Raw genomic sequence first — 17,003 nt, 5'->3', positions numbered from 1 at the left:
TTGTCCAAAATAGATGACCAGGATGAAATCCGGGGTTTGGCCCCATCTCCATAAACCGCCTTTCGATAGGCTGAAGGAATTTTTTCTTTACGCTTAGCAGAGGTATTTCTAAAAACTTGGGAACACTCATGGGCATGCAGACGACAATTGCCTTCGCTCAAAACGCTGGTATGCATGTGACTTCTTGCATAAAGAAGGGAAACTCCGCCTGAAGACGGCAACGTGCCGAGATTTCACTGACCACGTTAAATGTTATGCGTCAAGACATGTGCCAGGTACCAAGCATTCGGGGGCGCCGCAGCGATCTCAAGTCGCCAACCTAATGCAATTGGAAAGCTTCACCCGAGACATTGTACACTAGCAAACTAGAGAAGAGAAGAACAAAAATTGGCTTTGGGTGGCTCAATCAGTTGTCATTGCTCCAAATTTCAAGGTTCGGATCCGTGGAATTTTTGACAGAATGAAGGCGGATTTATGATGTGTGGGGGGGGCCAAATGCGGGTCCTCTATTATTGTCTCGTTCTCCTTGTCTTGTCTCACAATGGGTGTGGCGGCGCAAGCTGATCTTGGCTGACAGTGCAGTCCTCTGCTTATTAGGTCCGTCCGTCAATGTCTGCATATCTGCCTGTCAAGTCTGTAGTCTAGACACAAGCGGCAGCGGCATACGCATACTACCCTGGCAAAGATACGTGGCCTCATTCGGACAAAGACAGTGATCATCAAAAATAGTTAAAAAGTACTGGAGGCCAGCAGCCAAGGGTGGCGGCGGTGTTGAAAAAAAACATGTACAAGAGTGGAGTATACTGCTCGATTTGTGGGTGTTTCCAACGCGGCACCCATAAAAGGCAGGAAAAGAACATTTTACTCCAAGTTACAGATTCGCTCGTACACAGTAGGACATTGACAAGCAGATGAGGGACCCTTAACGCTAAAACATTAGTTTCCTCACGTCTTCTAGACTTCATGATTGATCTAGCTTCACTCTTCTAGAGGGTTCCTCGGGTTCGGGCTGTTTGTTTGGTTGACGGTACATCGTAGTGGCGGGTGGCAGTGGTGGCCATATCAAATTTATTCCTTGACAACCCACTGTCCAAGGGGATCAAAGCTCCAATACGTTGACAGCAAATGGGAAAACCGACGATACTAGCTAGGCCTTGATATGGAAAAGACAGATTCGTAAATCCCAGCTACGATGCTCTGCTGCAATGAATGAGTGGAGGAATATACTCTGCTTAGCAGCTTCGCATGATGTCATATGCCCGCACTCGTAACGAAAGAATTTTTCTCTGGCTGTGGAACAGGCGAAGTTATTGTGACCGTCGCCGTAGTATGCGCTTGCGCTACAGCACATTGCACGGCGGGGGAGTGTGAGAGAGCCTGACAAGCCTGAGAGCTTTGATGAGACGGCAATTTGTGTGCTGAAACTTTGGGCATGTTACGCTGGACACCCGCCAACCGCATTCCAGCAAACCCAGGCGCAGTCGCCGAAGCTCACCGCCTTCGATAACGATAGGCATGAATCAGGAGGGGAGTTGATCCAATCATTGGCCGACAATTGGGCACCTTGGTCCCGGATGAGGCGCATCGAGGTCGGGAAGTACCTCCGTATCTTGCTGACGAGCGTGCATTTGGCTGGTTGCTGGCCTCTCGACTAGCGGCCCTATCTTGGTGGACTAGATCCCTGCAGCTCTCAGTCCTCCCCCTCCATCCCACCAAAACCCAGGCGAAAAATCTGGTCGTTGCCCCTCGCCAGAAAAATAAAAAAAAATTTATTTCTGGGCCGAAGCGAGGGATTCCTGAATAAAAAGTCTCTCGTAGCCTTTCCTCCCACTCGCTCCTCCCTCCTCTCCTCCATCTCCATTTCTTTTCTTTTCCAAGAAAAAACCTTCACCCCTCTTCCTCAGCATTAAAGGAACTCTCTGGGCTCTCCACCTAGTAGAATTCCTGCAACACCCGCGAGGTTAGATACAAGCGAGTGCAGATAGCCATCATAGAACAGATCTGATTCTCCGTCAGCATCTGTGGGCATCACACTCTTGCTTCGTCCCACGACATTACTTTGGGATCATCCGCCAGATCTTTCGTATAGACGATCCGGCGCCCTCTTTTAGACTTTCTTTCTTCACTTCTCGTCCTTTTTGCTACGAGAACGATCGACCGGCTTTTCGAACGACTCGATAAGACGGCCTTACTTTCGACCTTTATACCCAATCTCAATACTCGGTAGAAGATCGAAATCAGTCAATATGTCTGCCAAGGAGAACGCTCAGTCCATCAAGGTCCTTGATGACCTGATGAAGAAGCTCTCCGTCTCCAAGGAGGCTCCTGAGATCAAGGAGACCACCACTGCTCTGGCCAGCTTCATCAACGGTCGCATTGAGGACCAGGCCGCCCCTACCAAGTAAGCCCAGTTCCCCCCCTCCAACAGCCCCCGCCAAAAAAAAACTTTCAGCGCCTGGCACATTTCGCTTCCCGCGCAATGATTTGCCCCTCTGCATACCCTACCCCTCCAGACCCACCAAAGAAAATTTCCCCTCACATTTTTCGGCCACGCTTGTGCATCCATTTGGTGGCTGCCAAGCATGGCCGTGGCATTGCCGCGTTATTCTCATCTGTACCACGAAAAGTGTTGTGTCGACTTGTACTAATTTTGCGACTGTAGGACTGTTGAGGCTCTCAAGAAGGAGCTCGCCAACAAGAAGGATGCTACCGCCAGGGAGAAGGCTCTCAGTGCCATCCAGGCCATTGCCCAGCACTCCGAGGTTGCCGCCAACGTCGAGCCCTACCTCGTTGTCCTCCTTCCCGCCACTTTGGCCGCTATTGGCGACAAGATCACCTCGGTCAAGAACGCCGCCATTGCCGCCACCCTTGCCATCGTTGAGGCCATCACCCCCAACGCTGTCAAGGCCATCCTTCCCCACATTGTCAACTCCATCCTGACTGCCCAGAAGTGGCCCGAGAAGATCACTGCTCTCGAGTGCATTGAGACCCTCGTCCGCACTGCCCCTGCTCAGCTCGCCTACCGTGTCCCTGAGCTCATTCCTGTTGTCTCCGAGTCCATGTGGGACACCAAGAAGGAGGTCAAGGAGCGCGCCTACAAGACCATGGAGAAGATTTGCGAGTTGATTGTCAACAAGGATATCGAGCGCTTCATTCCCGAGCTTATCAAGTGTATTGCCAAGCCCGAGAACGTCCCCGAGACTGTTCACTTGCTCGGTGCCACCACTTTCGTCACCGAGGTCCAGGAGCCTACTCTGGCTCTCATGGTTCCTCTCCTGGACCGTGGTCTCGCTGAGCGTGAGACTGCCATCAAGCGAAAGGCTGCCGTCATTGTTGACAACATGTGCAAGCTTGTCGACGACCCCAACATCGTTGCTCCTTTCTTGCCCAAGATGATGCCCGCTCTCCAGAAGAACTTCGACATCCTCGCTGACCCCGAGGCTCGTGAGAAGACCAAGCAGGCTCTCGACACCCTTACCCGTGTCGGTGCCGTCCAGAACGGCAAGATCCCCGAGGTCCGCCACGACGGTGATATCGCCACCGTTCTCGGTCACCTCAAGGGTGCCATCCCCAGCAAGCACGCCGGTGTTATTGAGTCGCTTGCTCCCGTCGTTGAGTACGTTGCTGCCATTGGTGGTCAGCTCGTCGACGAGAAGGAGGTTGAGACCTCCACCTGGGCTGGTGCCGTCAAGCCCTTCGTCACCGTCCTTGTCGGTGAGGCTGATGCTGATGCCGTTCTCGACACCCTCCGCAAGCGCGCCTCGTCCGCTCTGGCTGGCTCCGCTGAGGAGGAGGTCGACGATGACGAGGGTGAGGACCTTTGCAACTGTACCTTCTCTCTTGCGTACGGTGCCAAGATTCTGCTCAACCAGACCCACTTGCGTCTCAAGCGTGGTCGCCGCTACGGTCTTTGCGGTCCCAACGGTTCCGGAAAGTCTACACTCATGCGCGCCATCAACAACGAGCAGGTCGAGGGTTTCCCCAAGCAGAGCGAGGTCAAGACTGTCTTCGTCGAGCACGACTTGGACTCTGCCGATACTGAGATGACCACCATCTCCTGGACCATGAAGAAGCTCGAGGAGGCCAAGGTCGATGTCTCCGAGGAGGAGGTCAAGAAGCGCCTTGACGAGTTCGGTTTCACTAAGCAGATGATTGAGGGTGAGATCTCTGCTCTGTCTGGTGGTTGGAAGATGAAGCTGGCTCTGTGCCGTGCCGTCTTCGAGGCTCCCGATATTCTGCTCCTCGACGAGCCTACTAACCACTTGGATGTGAAGAACGTCAAGTGGCTTGAGGACTACCTCATCAACTCCCCTTGCACTTCCATCATTGTCTCCCACGACTCTGGTTTCCTTGACAACGTCACCCAGTACATTATCCACTACGAGCGCTTCAAGCTCAAGCGTTACAAGGGTAACTTGAAGGCTTTCGTCGAGAAGAACCCCCACGCCAAGTCTTACTACGAGCTTGGCGAATCTGAGATTGAGTTCACCTTCCCCGAGCCCGGTTTCCTTGAGGGTGTCAAGACCAAGGCCAAGGCCATCCTGCGTGCCACCAGGATGAGCTTCCAGTACCCTGGTACCCCCAAGCCCCAGATCAGCGACATCACCTTCCAGTGCTCTCTGGGCTCTCGTATTGCCGTCATTGGTCCCAACGGTGCTGGCAAGTCTACCCTGATCAACGTTCTCACTGGTGAGCTTATCCCCACTTCCGGTGAGATCTACCAGCACGAGAACATCCGTATCGCCTACATCAAGCAGCACGCTTTCGCCCACATTGATAACCACTTGGACAAGACTCCTTCCGAGTACATCCAGTGGCGTTTCCAGACTGGTGAGGATCGTGAGACCATGGACCGTGCCAACAAGATCATCACCGAGGAGGATGAGAAGGCCATGGACAAGGTCTTCCGTGTCGAGGGTACTCAGAGACGTGTCATTGGTATCAACTCGCGTAGAAAGTTCAAGAACTCCTACGAGTACGAGTGTTCTTTCGCCCTTGGTGAGAACATTGGCATGAAGAACGAGCGCTGGGTGCCCATGATGAGCGCCGACAACGCCTGGTTGCCCCGTAGCGAGCTGCTCGCTTCTCACCAGAAGATGGTTGCTGATGTCGATATGAAGGAGGCCCTTGCCTCTGGCCAGTTCCGTCCCCTGGTCCGTAAGGAGATTGAGTCTCACTGCGCCAACTTTGGTCTGGATGCTGAGCTTGTTTCTCACTCGCGTATGCGTGGTCTGTCCGGTGGTCAGCGTGTCAAGGTCGTCCTGTCTGCTTGCTCGTGGCAGCGACCCCACTTGATCGTTCTTGATGAGCCTACCAACTATCTCGACCGTGACTCTCTTGGTGCCTTGTCCAAGGCCCTGAAGAAGTTCGAGGGTGGTGTCATCATCATTACTCACTCCGCCGAGTTCACAGCCAACATCACTGAGGAAGTCTGGGCCGTCATGGACGGTAAGATGACACCTTCCGGCCACAACTGGGTTCAGGGCCAGGGTAGCGGTCCCCGTCTGACCGGCAAGGACGATGAGGAGGAGGAGAAGTTCGACGCCATGGGTAACAAGATCGTGACCACCAAGAAGAAGGCCAAGCTTACTTCGTCGGAAGCACGTAAGAAGAAGAAGGAGCGTATGGCCCGCCGCAAGCGTGGTGAGGAGGTCTTCTCTGACGAGGAGGACTAAGCGTTTTCTTCCCCACGAATCTTTTGCACATTTACGACTCTCACGTACGACTAATACCTTCATGAACATGGTCTTACCGTTTTCTTTTGTCAATTCCCTGATCAGCAGAAAAGTTCGGGTTGCATGATGGTTGAGGCATTTCTGTTTTTCGCGCACACGGGTTGAATAGCACCCGCGGATAGCGCGTCCTTTGTCTCGGCCATAGTAGGGCAGGGGCTACTTGTCTGGACTGGAGACCCAGATGATGATAGCTCGCGTGTATTTGGCCGCAAGGATACCACCAGATAGACAAAAAAGACTGTTTAATAGACTACAGTTTTAGATCACTTAATGTCCCGTGTTTTGTGTCAAACCCTTTTCATCTTGTATGCCCTCTATTCACTTTTCCAGACGAGCACTGGTTTCACTACTGATCCGTTGCCCATACCTTTAATGGCACCGTCGAAATCCTCAAAGTCAAATGTCTTGATAAGTTTCTCGACGGGGAATTTCCCATCTCGCCACCATTGTATTAACTTGGGGATATACTCGGCCGTCCGACTGTGCCCTTGAACAGCTCCAAAGTAGCGCTTACCACTGACCATGAAACTTTGCATATGCAGATTCAAGAACGATTCGGGCATACCTGTCCCGACCTGGATGATTTGTGCCATGTATCTTGTGAATTGTACAGCAGCATCAACAAGGGGTGGGTGCGCCGAAGTATCAATCGCTATAGTGGCCCCTAGACCATCAGAAGCGTTCTTGACGGCCTCTACGATTTCGGCAGTGGACTTGTTGCTCGTGTCGACCACATCCGTGGCACCGAGTTCGCGAGCCAAGTCCAGACGCGAGGCCAGACGGTCGAGCCCAATGATCTTGCGGCAGCCGGCATTCTTGGCGGCCATGACGGCGGCCAGACCGACGCCGCCCAGCCCAATGACGGCGACGCAGTCGTCGGGGCCCGCCTTTGCCACGTTTTGCACGGTGCCAGCACCCGTCTGCAGGCCGCAGCCCAGCGGCGCGAGGAGCCGGAGCTCGTCGGCCTCGAGGTTGAGCGGCGCCACGTTGACGAGGCACTTGGATGACACAATCGTGTGCCGCGCAAAGGACGACTGCCCAAAGAAGCGCCCGCCAATGTCGGGGTTGCTCGCGGCCGAGGGGTCCATTGCTGTCTTGACATGTTGCGAGGTAAAGACGGGCTTTCCCATGAAGTTGATGTTGAAAAAATCGGTGCAATGCGAGGGTGGTCCTGTTTGAATTTGTAAGTCTTGACTGAGCACAGCATTGCCATTGTATATGGCGGGGTTCAACTTGTCTTACCAGTCTTGCAGACATGGCAATCACCACAATAAGAAAAGGACAGGAGGACGGCATCGCCTTCCTTTACCGAAGTGACGGCGGAACCTGCCTTCTTGACATAACCGGAACCTGTAAAATGGGTTAATGAAACGATCCCTTGGCTGGTGGTAGTAGTAGTCTGACCTTCATGTCCCAGAACACGAGGATAGTAAACGGCGGGCACGCCCTTGTCATCTGGCGTGTTGCCGCAGTGCAAGTCGGTATGACAGATACCGGAGGCCACAATCTCGACGAGCACCTCGTCGTCCTCGAGCTCGCGCAGCTTGACCGGCTCGATCGACCACTTGCCCTGTGAGACGGGGCCGCGGGACACCAACGCCTTGGTCTGGGACAATGCTGGCATGGTTTCTGCTTTGGCTGACTTTCCCTCTCGTTGCTTCTTTACTTTGATCTTGTGAACCTTTGGGCAATATATCCGTTCGAGTGACTGTTTCCCAAACAGAAGAAGCATACAAGTTTTGATGAGGTAAGTCTAATTTCTATATCAAAATCCGACGTTCGGAGTGGGGTCGTTCTTTCAGGTGGTCGCGGGGCAAGGAAAAATCGGGGAATACGACAAGCAACCGCCGGTTACCTGAGGCTCATGGATGAAGCAGAGTATGGAGACGGGGTCAGCGCCAAGCATGAGGCTCATGCGTATCTATATAAGGAGTTCTATTATACATATGCAAGACAGATGGCACGATGCACTTTCACGACGACCGCCAGTAGTGACGGAGGCGGCATCTACTGGAGCTTTAACACAAAGGTGTATACCCTTGAAGTCAATATCTGATGTAGTGCTGAATCAGCTCTTGTGTGTGCAGTGCACAGATGGTGCTTGATCAGTCCTTATTCATAGCTTGGTTAAGAATTTTACGTCATGGTTTGTCGGCGCTATTGAACTTTGATGATGCAGTAGATGATGCATCAATTGCCATTGTCTTTGCTGGGTCGGAGTTTATGTGATCGTGTAGGGGGTATAGTACGCGACGGTCTGAAATATAGTGGAAGCGCCATTCGGTCTACAAGGCTGTTCTGGCGACTTGGAGTAACTCCTGGATTCCCAGGTGATAGTAGTATACCTTCAAGAGATACTCTGAAAGTAGGCTTGCACCCTTTCGGCACCGTGACATGTTCAACGAAGGGTAGAGGTGGTGAGAATTTTGCATCGCGACTCGAAAAAGATTGTTGAAAGTGCATCGTGCCATCTGTCTTGCATATGTATAATAGAATGAGTATTTTTGGACCTAGTTGCCAATGATTGTCGCCTTGGAAGCAAGTGATTGAGCGTCACCGTTGCCTTTCTTCTTGTCATTGCATCCCTAGACTTGCACTCGGATATCTGTCGCCTCGGATTTAGAGTGCAAAAAAGTCAAGGTGCATAGCGCATCTGATCCGAACACACCGATTGTGGTGGATATGGATTATTCAACAGGGTCGGGGCCCGGCGCCTGTTGACGACCTGCCCAATGTGGTAGGTTGTGGCAGCCAATCCACTATTTTTGCGGTGGTAGCCACATTCAGGTACTATAGAGACGGAAGCTGATTTGAGACATTGCTGGCTGCTGCCGGCCATTATAGGAAGCTGAGCATTTGTTTTCTGAGCTCCATGGCTTTGGCTCGGTCATTGCACGCGGGAAAGGTTAGGAGCTCCCAGGGAAAGTGTACACGATCCAAATATTGGTCAACAAGAAAACGAAATAGAGGCCATTCTTGGCAGGACATCAGACGGACTCTCAATGCCGTTTGCTTGTATTGCCTCCAGTTATGGATCAAAAGGTGCACAACCAATTGATGGCATTTCCATTGCTTGTACAAATCCCTCCTCTAGAATGGATCGATCAGGCAAAAAGGACAAAATCTATTTTTGCACACTTGCACCTGAGAAACGAGGTCGAGTTGCAATTTCCTGTGACGTGACAGGAGCACGCCGTTCTATTCAGGAAGGCGCCCACGTTCACGGTGCCCACGAGACCCAAACATTCTCGCTTGTGCCCAGTTTGTCTGCTTTTCGATTACACATACTACATGTCTCTCCTTTACTGCTTGGCATGCATGTGTCCCCCTTGAATAGGGCTGAGAGTATATAAGAGATCGCTGTCGCCAAGACGGAGTTTGAATGCTTGGCACACCTTTAGACACACACAAACCGTCTGGGTCTGCCTCATTCGCTCGTTGCCCTCCTCTTCTTGGCTGTGATCACCGTTCGGTCTATATCTCTCTCGCTCTCTCCTTGTACCGTCTCCATAATGATTGGTGTCGTCAAGTCTCTCTTGGCAGCCAGCGTGCTGAGTCTGGCCGCTGCCGCCCCCTACAACGAGGTCAAGCCCGGCTCCTTCAAGGTTGTCCAGCAGCGCAACCCCCACTATGACAACAGCACCTTTGTCCCACGTGGTGCCCTTGCCATGTACAAGGCCTACATGAAGTACGGAGCCCCCGTCCCGGATGCTATCAACAAGACCGTCACCGAGTACCGTGCTGCCAAGCAGGCCCGACTTCTTGCCAAGCGTGCTAGATCCGGAAGTGTCACGGTAAGTAGTACAGATTCGTGGCCAAAATTGCATGGGAATTCCGAGGACGTACCACTAACAAGTCGGCAGACTACTCCAGTCAACGATGACGAAGAGTGTAAGTCTAGGAACACCCTGCAACAAATCGAGGCTTCTTGTTCGAAGCTAGAGCTATCTGTCCAAAAATGATGAGGATTAGAGGGTTAACAGAATCATTTAGACATCACTCCCGTTTCCATTGGAACTCCTGCCCAGCAGCTGAACCTCGACTTCGACACTGGATCTTCGGATTTGTGGGTGTATTCCACCTTGCTGCCCGCTGCCGATGACAAGGGCCAGACCGAATGGGCTCCCGGAAAGAGCAGCACTGCCAAGAGGCTCACCGGCGCTACATGGAAGATTTCCTACGGAGGTGAGATTCAACCGCTTATTTGAACTTCTGAACTTGGAATGCTAATTACTTTATACAGTAAGTTTCATTACCGGCACTGAGCGAAATAGATTTTGCAACTTTCTATCGACTCAAGTGGTTTCCGATTACTAACATGTCCGTTTGCTGCTAGGATGGATCCAGCTCCAGCGGTATCGTCTACACCGACACTGTTACGATCGGCGGTGTAACCTATGCCTCGCAGGCTGTTGAGGCTGCCGAGAAGGTCTCGTCCGAGTTCGTTTCCGACACTGACAGTGATGGCCTGCTTGGATTGGCCTTCAGCAACCTCAACTCCGTCACTCCCACGGCACAGAAGACCTTCTTCGACAACATCAAGTCCACCCTGACCCAGCCTCTGTTTGTGGCCAACTTGAAGCATGACGAGGGTATGTGAAATTGGACCTGAGATTTTGCCAATTTCAGTGCTAACTGTTGTGAAGCCGGAACCTACGAGTTTGGTGCCATTGACACATCCGCCTACACTGGCGAGATTGCATACACCGCTGTCAGCACCTCCCCTGGATACTGGACATTCGATGCTGCCGGCTACTCCATTGGAAGCGCAGCCAGCTCAGGAGCAGTAAGTCCTACATTTAGCATAATGATCCCAGAGACGTCAGAGTTGCCACCACAAAAAGGAAGGAAAATAGAAACATAACATTATCATGGACACTTGTTGAAACCCCACCGACATGGAAAAAACCTCGTACCAGACGGCGTCACGTACTGACTTTCTTTTTAGGCCATCCAGGGTATCGCTGACACTGGTACTACTCTTCTCTACCTTCCTACCGCCATTGTCAAGAAGTACTACGCACAGGTTACCAGCGCCAAGTACAGCGAGTTGGAGGGTGGCTACACGCTCAGCTGCAACGGAAGCCCTCCTGACTTCAACATCTTCATTGGCACCACCAAGATTACCGTTCCCGGAAGCTACATCGCATATGCTCCTCTTACCACTGGTGGCACGACCTGCTTCGGTGGACTGCAGCCCAACACTGGCATTGGCCTGAACATTTTCGGTGACATTGCGCTCAAGGCTGCCTACGTCGTCTTTGAGGACAGCGGTACCAGCCCCAGACTCGGCTGGGCTAACAAGAACTTGTCGTAGATTGTCCATAGATCAAGGTTCGCCTTTTGATATGGAAGAGAAGAATTGGGGTGGTTGTAGCAGAATGTAGGAATCATTCGTTAGTTTTGTTTGGGTGTCATAATAAAAATGAATGGTTCTAATATTTGAGCTTCTACAAAAGGTGACTAGCAATGCCATCACAAAAACGTAATGCTTTTCATTATTTGCAAGCCTGTGAGCTTTAGACCAAAATGGTATATTGGTTTACGAAGTGAGATATGTCTCTACAGATAGTAATCGCATGTCTCCAATTTTGGTTTTTTTCAAGGACAAAAGTCCAGACTGGACTGACCGCCAGGAAGGAGTTTAGGTCGTGCCAACTCAAGCCGTGAAAGCGACCTCGATATCTCTTGCACTCTGCTTTCCAGCCTGTGCAACTTGAAGAGCATTGACAAGGGCTGGATACCAGATGTTGGCCATCTTTGTGTCACCAGAGTCGTTTGGGTGAACTCCGTCTCGGAGATCGCTGCTGCCACTGAAGCCAGTGTATTGATCAACGACCCAGATTGGCGAATCGGTCGTGTTCTTTGATGCGGCCCACGTCGGAATGGCCTTGTTGAGGGCTTGGATCTGTGTGTTGTAACTACCCAAACCCATGGGAATGATTTGGGCAACCTGGACGAGCGAGTCACAACTTGTCAGAGACGATTACCACCAAAAGGGGTCAAACAGGTGCGTTCTTCTTGGCAGTCTCGCTAGAACTTACAATGATCTTCATCTTTGGGTTGCTATCACGCATGACTTGAACGAGGGTGGAAAAGGCGGTAATGATATCATTAACGGGCTTGTTCTGCTGGACGATATCGTTGGTGCCAAGGTGCATGGTGATGACGTCGGCGGGATTCTGCTGGAGCCAGCCGACGAGCTGCTTCTTGTTGGCGATATCAATGGCCAAGAAGCCCGAGTGCCCTTCGTTGTCGCGGTCGTACTTGGTGTCCTTGCAGTTGTTCTCCGTCTTGCCCGAGCCGACCCAGTTGACGCCGGCCCACTCGGTCCCCTGCAGCTTCTCCCACAGCTTGGCGCGCCAGCACACGATCTCGGTGATGGAGTCGCCAAACGGCATGTACCGCAGCGTCGTCGTGTTTTGTGCCTGGGCGGCAACGGCCACGAGAGCGTGGAGGAAAAAGGACTTGGCGAGCATGGTGTACAGAGGTTGGGGCAAAGGAGGACTCTTTTTGCGTGGTCTAACGTTGGACTACCGGCCACAAGATTCGGTAGCCCAGGCGGGGCGCGGCCATGATGATTCCTCTTATATCGGTATGATTTCAGAGGAGAAGCTCCCTGCCTTGGTCATGTCTGTCAATGTTCCGATCGTGCGAAAGAGGGCACTTGGGGGATTATGCGTTTACCCGTGGCTAAAATGGGCCTTGTAGAGCAGTGTAGAGAAATGACCTTAATTGGCGGACATGTTTCCGGCTATAGACGGTTTCCCTCCCAGTCAATATGTTTTTTGCAGCTATGCTTGGCGGATGTAATGGAACGAGGGCTTTATCCATATCCGCAAATCTCGCCCCTTGTCTTAGTCGACGTATAGTCCCAATTGGGCAACGACATTGGGGACTTTGAGATGCCGTGTCTCATTGCAGTAATATATTCGTAATCGATACCGTTTATAATCTTGCAATCGACTTGGTCAGCCCAGTGGTAGGTCTTGTAAATAGCCTTGTCTTTATTGGAACTATACTGGGAGCAAACGATTGGGTTCTGCCTCTCTGTAGTGTGTGATTAGTGGTTGCGTGTGTCAAGGTTGCGATGTTGCAATTTCTTGCCTATAAACAGTGGAAATGCTATTATGTCTCGGTGTACAATATTATCTCAAACTGGCTCGTGCATATAGATTTACTTACTCGGCGGAACCCCCGAATCAAGTAAAAAGCAAATGAGCATCGTGAACAAGTCTGCTATGAAGCTCTCGTATCGGTGGAGATGTGACCTAACAAAGTTTTGTATGAAGTGCATGAGTCGCAAACTTGCAGCGTTCGTCGGACAGAGTGGAGATGGGTGAGGCCTTTCTTGTCTAGCTACTCCGCAATATTACTAGTACTGCAATAGCTCTGCTCACCTCAACAACAAATAAGTCTTCGTGGCTCAGTTGGTTAGAGCGTCAGTCTCATATCATATACATATGACTTGATTGAGTACTTCAAGATATCTGAAGGTCGTGAGTTCGAGCCTCACCGAGGACATTTCTTTTTGTCAATTCTTACCTTGACAATAAACGAGTTGATTAGGAATTACGATCATCTCGGACTTGGGATTTCTAACTTTTGGCAGATCGTAGTGGGGAAAGCACATGACGTTTTGCAAATACAAATCTCCATCTGCCGTGGTGGCTAGGCTTGCATGCAATTGTGTGGTATTATCCCAACCCAAGACTCATATATTTATTACCCTGCTCTATCCTTCGCTGTTGCGGCGACTCTTTGTTTTCGCTATGTTTGATAATAATTTGGCTTGATACATACTACTGAAATTATGTTATGCCTCGGATTATTTGTGTATCTTGAACGAACAATAAGTATCAAATTGATCTATCCCGAGTTAAGTATCCATGATGCTGAGTTTCGAGAGATTAATTAGTCGACCCTATTGCGTGCATCAGTTTACAGTCCCTACTGAGTCTTTTTTTTGGGTTGGGAGAAACAGTCCTCCCTGTACCAAATTAATCCACGCTGTTGTCGCTGCCGCTATCTCCATCTTCTTCTTCTTCATCTTCTCCATCAACGTCGTCCTCACCCTCGTCCTCGTCTTCATCATTATCCTCCTCCTCGTCCTCCTCGTCCTCCTCTTCTTCTTCGTCAACGTCCTCCTCGTCCTGCGAACCGTCACTGATTTCGTGACGCGCATTGCGTTTAAACCACTCAAACTCTTCCGCATATTTCTCGTGAAATTTCACTTGCTCCTTTTCCATCAATTCATCGTCCTCTGCTTGAGATAGCATGCCCTCTCTTCTAACGTGACTTTCAAAATACTTTGCGACTGTGGCACCATCAAGCGGTATCTCATCGGGATAATTATTGCCGTTGCATTCGCAGTAACGACTAATGGATGATCTCATGTCGTCTGGGTAAGCCTCGGGTACGCTCAAGTTCCATGCTTCGTCCCACGTGTCAAGGGGGCCAAACCCTTCGTCTGTTTCGCCCCCTTCGTCGGTATAGCCATAGATACGCCCATATATCAGCACGTCGTCTAGATTGAGGTTGTGGCGGATATCGGGGAGAAGCTTGTGCCAGGAACCATGCATGACAATATCCCCAAGGTAAAGGGAAGTCAAATTGTCTTTGTGCAGGTCCAAGAAATTCCAAAGAGCCGCCCTGGTACAATCGAAGCCCTCGAGTGTAATGCCACTTAGCTGTGGCCACCGGTAGCCAGGTGCTATGACCCAGTCTAGAGATGCTACGGCCTCCTCTTCATCAAATTCACCGGTTAAAACAATGCTGAACTCTTTCAATCCCGGCATCGACTTGAGAAGATCCCTCAACATGCCCCGACACAATACGTCGCGGCAGGACTCGAGTTCGTCAAACTCAGCAATGCCATCGTCGTCGGTTTCCAGCTCCAAGCAAAGATCAATGCTCGTCAGGTTGGCCAACGGGGCGAAAAGCTGAGACAGGCGCTCCGAGTCCTGGGCAAAGAATTGCCAGTTCATTGAGCCAGCCTGCAGCTCTTCAATCTTCACATTGGCAATCGCCAAAGCCTCGAGCATTGCTTCGAGTTCCCTCACTCCCTGCTGAGGGTCGTGGTAATGTGGGTCATGGGCACAATCGTTGTACGGCGAAGGGAGTTTCCAGCGGCGCGCGTTGAACTGATTCCCACTCGTCACGGTGACTGTTTGGAGATTGCAAAAGCTGGGAAGCACCTCCACAAGGTGGGTAAAATCACGGCGTTCTCGAATATTGAGCCTTTGCGCCTTAATCTCCTCCAAGTATCTCGAGTAGTGCTGCTTCAGTTGAATGTCCGATAGATTCATCAGATGCGACCGATGGAGAGCTTTTTCTTCATTTAGGCGCATCATGGCCCTCGTCGTCTCATATTCACGGACATATCGCTCGTATGAGTCGGCACGTGGCTTTAGTTTGTCCGTAATGTACATGAGCTTTTTGACATTACGAGCAAAGACCGGATGAGCAGCGATCTCCTTGAGTTTGGCGAGGTCCTTGTCGTGAAGGTAGAAGGCGACCTCTGGAAGGATGTAGGGCGCCCCAATTACTGCAAATGCCTTATTCACCAGGCGGAACCGCAGTAAGTCTTTGATGTCCAAGAAGGACACCACGACAAGCAGGAGCTCAGAAGACAGACGGTCCATTGCGGTAATAGCGGATGATCTTCTGCAATGGACGCAAGAAATTGTGCTCGACTGAACAAAATCAAGTCGCGTTCAGGTCCGTCACGACTTAACCTTCAACGCGCTACATGGTGTTTTGCTGGTAGGTAAAAGCAATTCGTCAGATGCAATGTGGGTCTGTGCTGTGGTTGCTGGGAAGGGGCCCTGAAATTTAGCGGCAATGACGAAACCTATGCTGAATTACAGTGGAGATGGCGCCTATCTCAATTCTACATGGCCATGAGCATACGCCAATACGCAACCATTCAGTGTCAGATAGCTATTAGGTATAGAATACGTGCTCTCATAAGTCACAGCAGCACTCTCAATGGAAGTCACCAGGTCATTAGCATCAGGCAAAAGACTGAAACCCATGAGAAAATGCAGATCAATCTATTTGATCTGCCTATCAGACCGACTCTCTTGATGTAAATGTTATTTCCTCTGGGCCATCCTCAAAGCCCATGTGTCAACTTCAACTCGGCCTCGATCCTCGCCAAATCGGCCCAATCTCTCTTCATCCAGCGCTCCGGGTTCTCCATGCTCTCTAGCCAGTGCTTGACCGCCAGGACCGCCTGACGCGCCCACTGCTCATAGCTGACGCGGCCGGCCCCCGTGCCCAGCGGCGTCATGAGGATACTTTCGATCCGAGCAGCCCGGCCCGTCTCCTCGCCCGCGTCCCCCTGACCACTGGCCACCGCATCATTGTGCCGCTCCAGCGCCCCGAGCAGCGACCAGACGCAGGCGTACACGACCTCGCGCCCGCACGGCGCCGGCGTCCGCATCGTCGGGCACAGCGCCAGGTACCGACAGCCCCAGCCGGCGCCGTCGTGGTAGCGGAGACGGCGCGCCTCGCGCCACTCGCCGGGCATGCTCACGAGCTGGCAGTGGCCCGGCGGCAGGTAGCCGCGGTGCGTCGTGTAGATGTGGGCCTGGGCGTGCCGCGTCAGGGCGGCATAGTCGTCTCGGGGCGAAAAGGCCCGCGAGATGGCGTCGTCGAAACCCCCGTCTAGGATGGCGTACGAGTTGGCCGGCGAGACCACGGCGTCAAAGGTGAGATCCGCGGGCAGCTGTGAGAGGCTGGACTCGTGGATCGTGTATTGTAGGTGAGGTGATGAACTCAGTTTGTAGTGCTGAACGGCATTTTCCCAGGCAATAGAGGCTTGCGAGTCCATACACAAGAGGTGGATATGAGGAAGCAATGCAGACTGCGTCAACTTTGATGAAGCCATAATCAGACTAATTAAATGTGTTTGATCAAGACGTCAGATTTGTCTCAGTCAAGTTTGAATCCAACGGTAGGTCTATGGCCTTGTGACCGAGGTTTTATTGCGCCCTTACAGAAGTAATCGCCATTCGAATCAAGAAACCCCGGAAAATACGATGTCAGCCATGGCGGGCGTTTGGTATTAAGCAATAGTGATCATCGTATTGTCCAGCGCAGGCGGCAGGATTCAACTGTGGCGATGCAATACACGTCGTTTGAGTGGAGAAAGCCTACAAGCTACAAACGATTAGCCTAGCCAACCATAATAATCATGATATGATACTAAACTTGCAGATAGTTTTTCCATGTCAGCAGCAATCCACTTGTTTGTAAATAAAC

At 51.5% G+C, this 17,003-nt stretch overlaps 6 protein-coding genes across 6 annotated transcripts; 2 read left to right on the top strand and 4 right to left on the bottom strand.

Annotated features, from left to right (window-relative positions):
- Positions 1 to 2,246: 2,246 nt before the first annotated feature.
- On the top strand, positions 2,247 to 5,675 carry PFICI_12899 (Elongation factor 3; the record flags this gene model as incomplete). The annotated part of the gene is made up of 2 exons (XM_007841480.1): positions 2,247 to 2,401; positions 2,663 to 5,675. 2 exons carry the CDS (start codon positions 2,247 to 2,249, stop codon positions 5,673 to 5,675), a joined length of 3,168 nt encoding a protein of 1,055 aa, XP_007839671.1.
- Positions 5,676 to 6,049: 374 nt separating this feature from the next.
- Positions 6,050 to 7,359, bottom strand: PFICI_12898 (uncharacterized protein; the record flags this gene model as incomplete). Its single annotated transcript, XM_007841479.1, has 3 exons — positions 6,050 to 6,906; positions 6,978 to 7,085; positions 7,140 to 7,359. The coding sequence occupies 3 exons, from the start codon at positions 7,357 to 7,359 to the stop codon at positions 6,050 to 6,052; spliced, it is 1,185 nt and encodes a 394-aa protein (XP_007839670.1).
- Positions 7,360 to 9,247: 1,888 nt separating this feature from the next.
- On the top strand, positions 9,248 to 11,052 carry PFICI_12897 (uncharacterized protein; the record flags this gene model as incomplete). Its single annotated transcript, XM_007841478.1, has 7 exons — positions 9,248 to 9,529; positions 9,599 to 9,626; positions 9,729 to 9,920; positions 9,979 to 10,034; positions 10,072 to 10,327; positions 10,382 to 10,521; positions 10,684 to 11,052. The coding sequence occupies 7 exons, from the start codon at positions 9,248 to 9,250 to the stop codon at positions 11,050 to 11,052; spliced, it is 1,323 nt and encodes a 440-aa protein (XP_007839669.1).
- A 342-nt stretch (positions 11,053 to 11,394) lies between these two features.
- On the bottom strand, positions 11,395 to 12,214 carry PFICI_12896 (uncharacterized protein; the record flags this gene model as incomplete). Its single annotated transcript, XM_007841477.1, has 2 exons — positions 11,395 to 11,688; positions 11,780 to 12,214. 2 exons carry the CDS (start codon positions 12,212 to 12,214, stop codon positions 11,395 to 11,397), a joined length of 729 nt encoding a protein of 242 aa, XP_007839668.1.
- Positions 12,215 to 13,735: 1,521 nt separating this feature from the next.
- Positions 13,736 to 15,379, bottom strand: PFICI_12895 (uncharacterized protein; the record flags this gene model as incomplete). The annotated part of the gene is made up of 1 exon (XM_007841476.1): positions 13,736 to 15,379. One exon carries the CDS (start codon positions 15,377 to 15,379, stop codon positions 13,736 to 13,738), a length of 1,644 nt encoding a protein of 547 aa, XP_007839667.1.
- A 473-nt stretch (positions 15,380 to 15,852) lies between these two features.
- On the bottom strand, positions 15,853 to 16,629 carry PFICI_12894 (uncharacterized protein; the record flags this gene model as incomplete). The annotated part of the gene is made up of 1 exon (XM_007841475.1): positions 15,853 to 16,629. One exon carries the CDS (start codon positions 16,627 to 16,629, stop codon positions 15,853 to 15,855), a length of 777 nt encoding a protein of 258 aa, XP_007839666.1.
- Positions 16,630 to 17,003: the final 374 nt, after the last annotated feature.

This window comes from Pestalotiopsis fici, assembly GCF_000516985.1.
Source record: "Pestalotiopsis fici W106-1 unplaced genomic scaffold PFICI_Scf_10, whole genome shotgun sequence".
Taxonomy (NCBI): Eukaryota; Fungi; Ascomycota; class Sordariomycetes; order Amphisphaeriales; family Sporocadaceae; genus Pestalotiopsis; species Pestalotiopsis fici.
The sequence above is the reverse complement of the archived record's forward strand: the minus strand, read 5'-3'. Positions and strand labels throughout refer to the sequence as shown.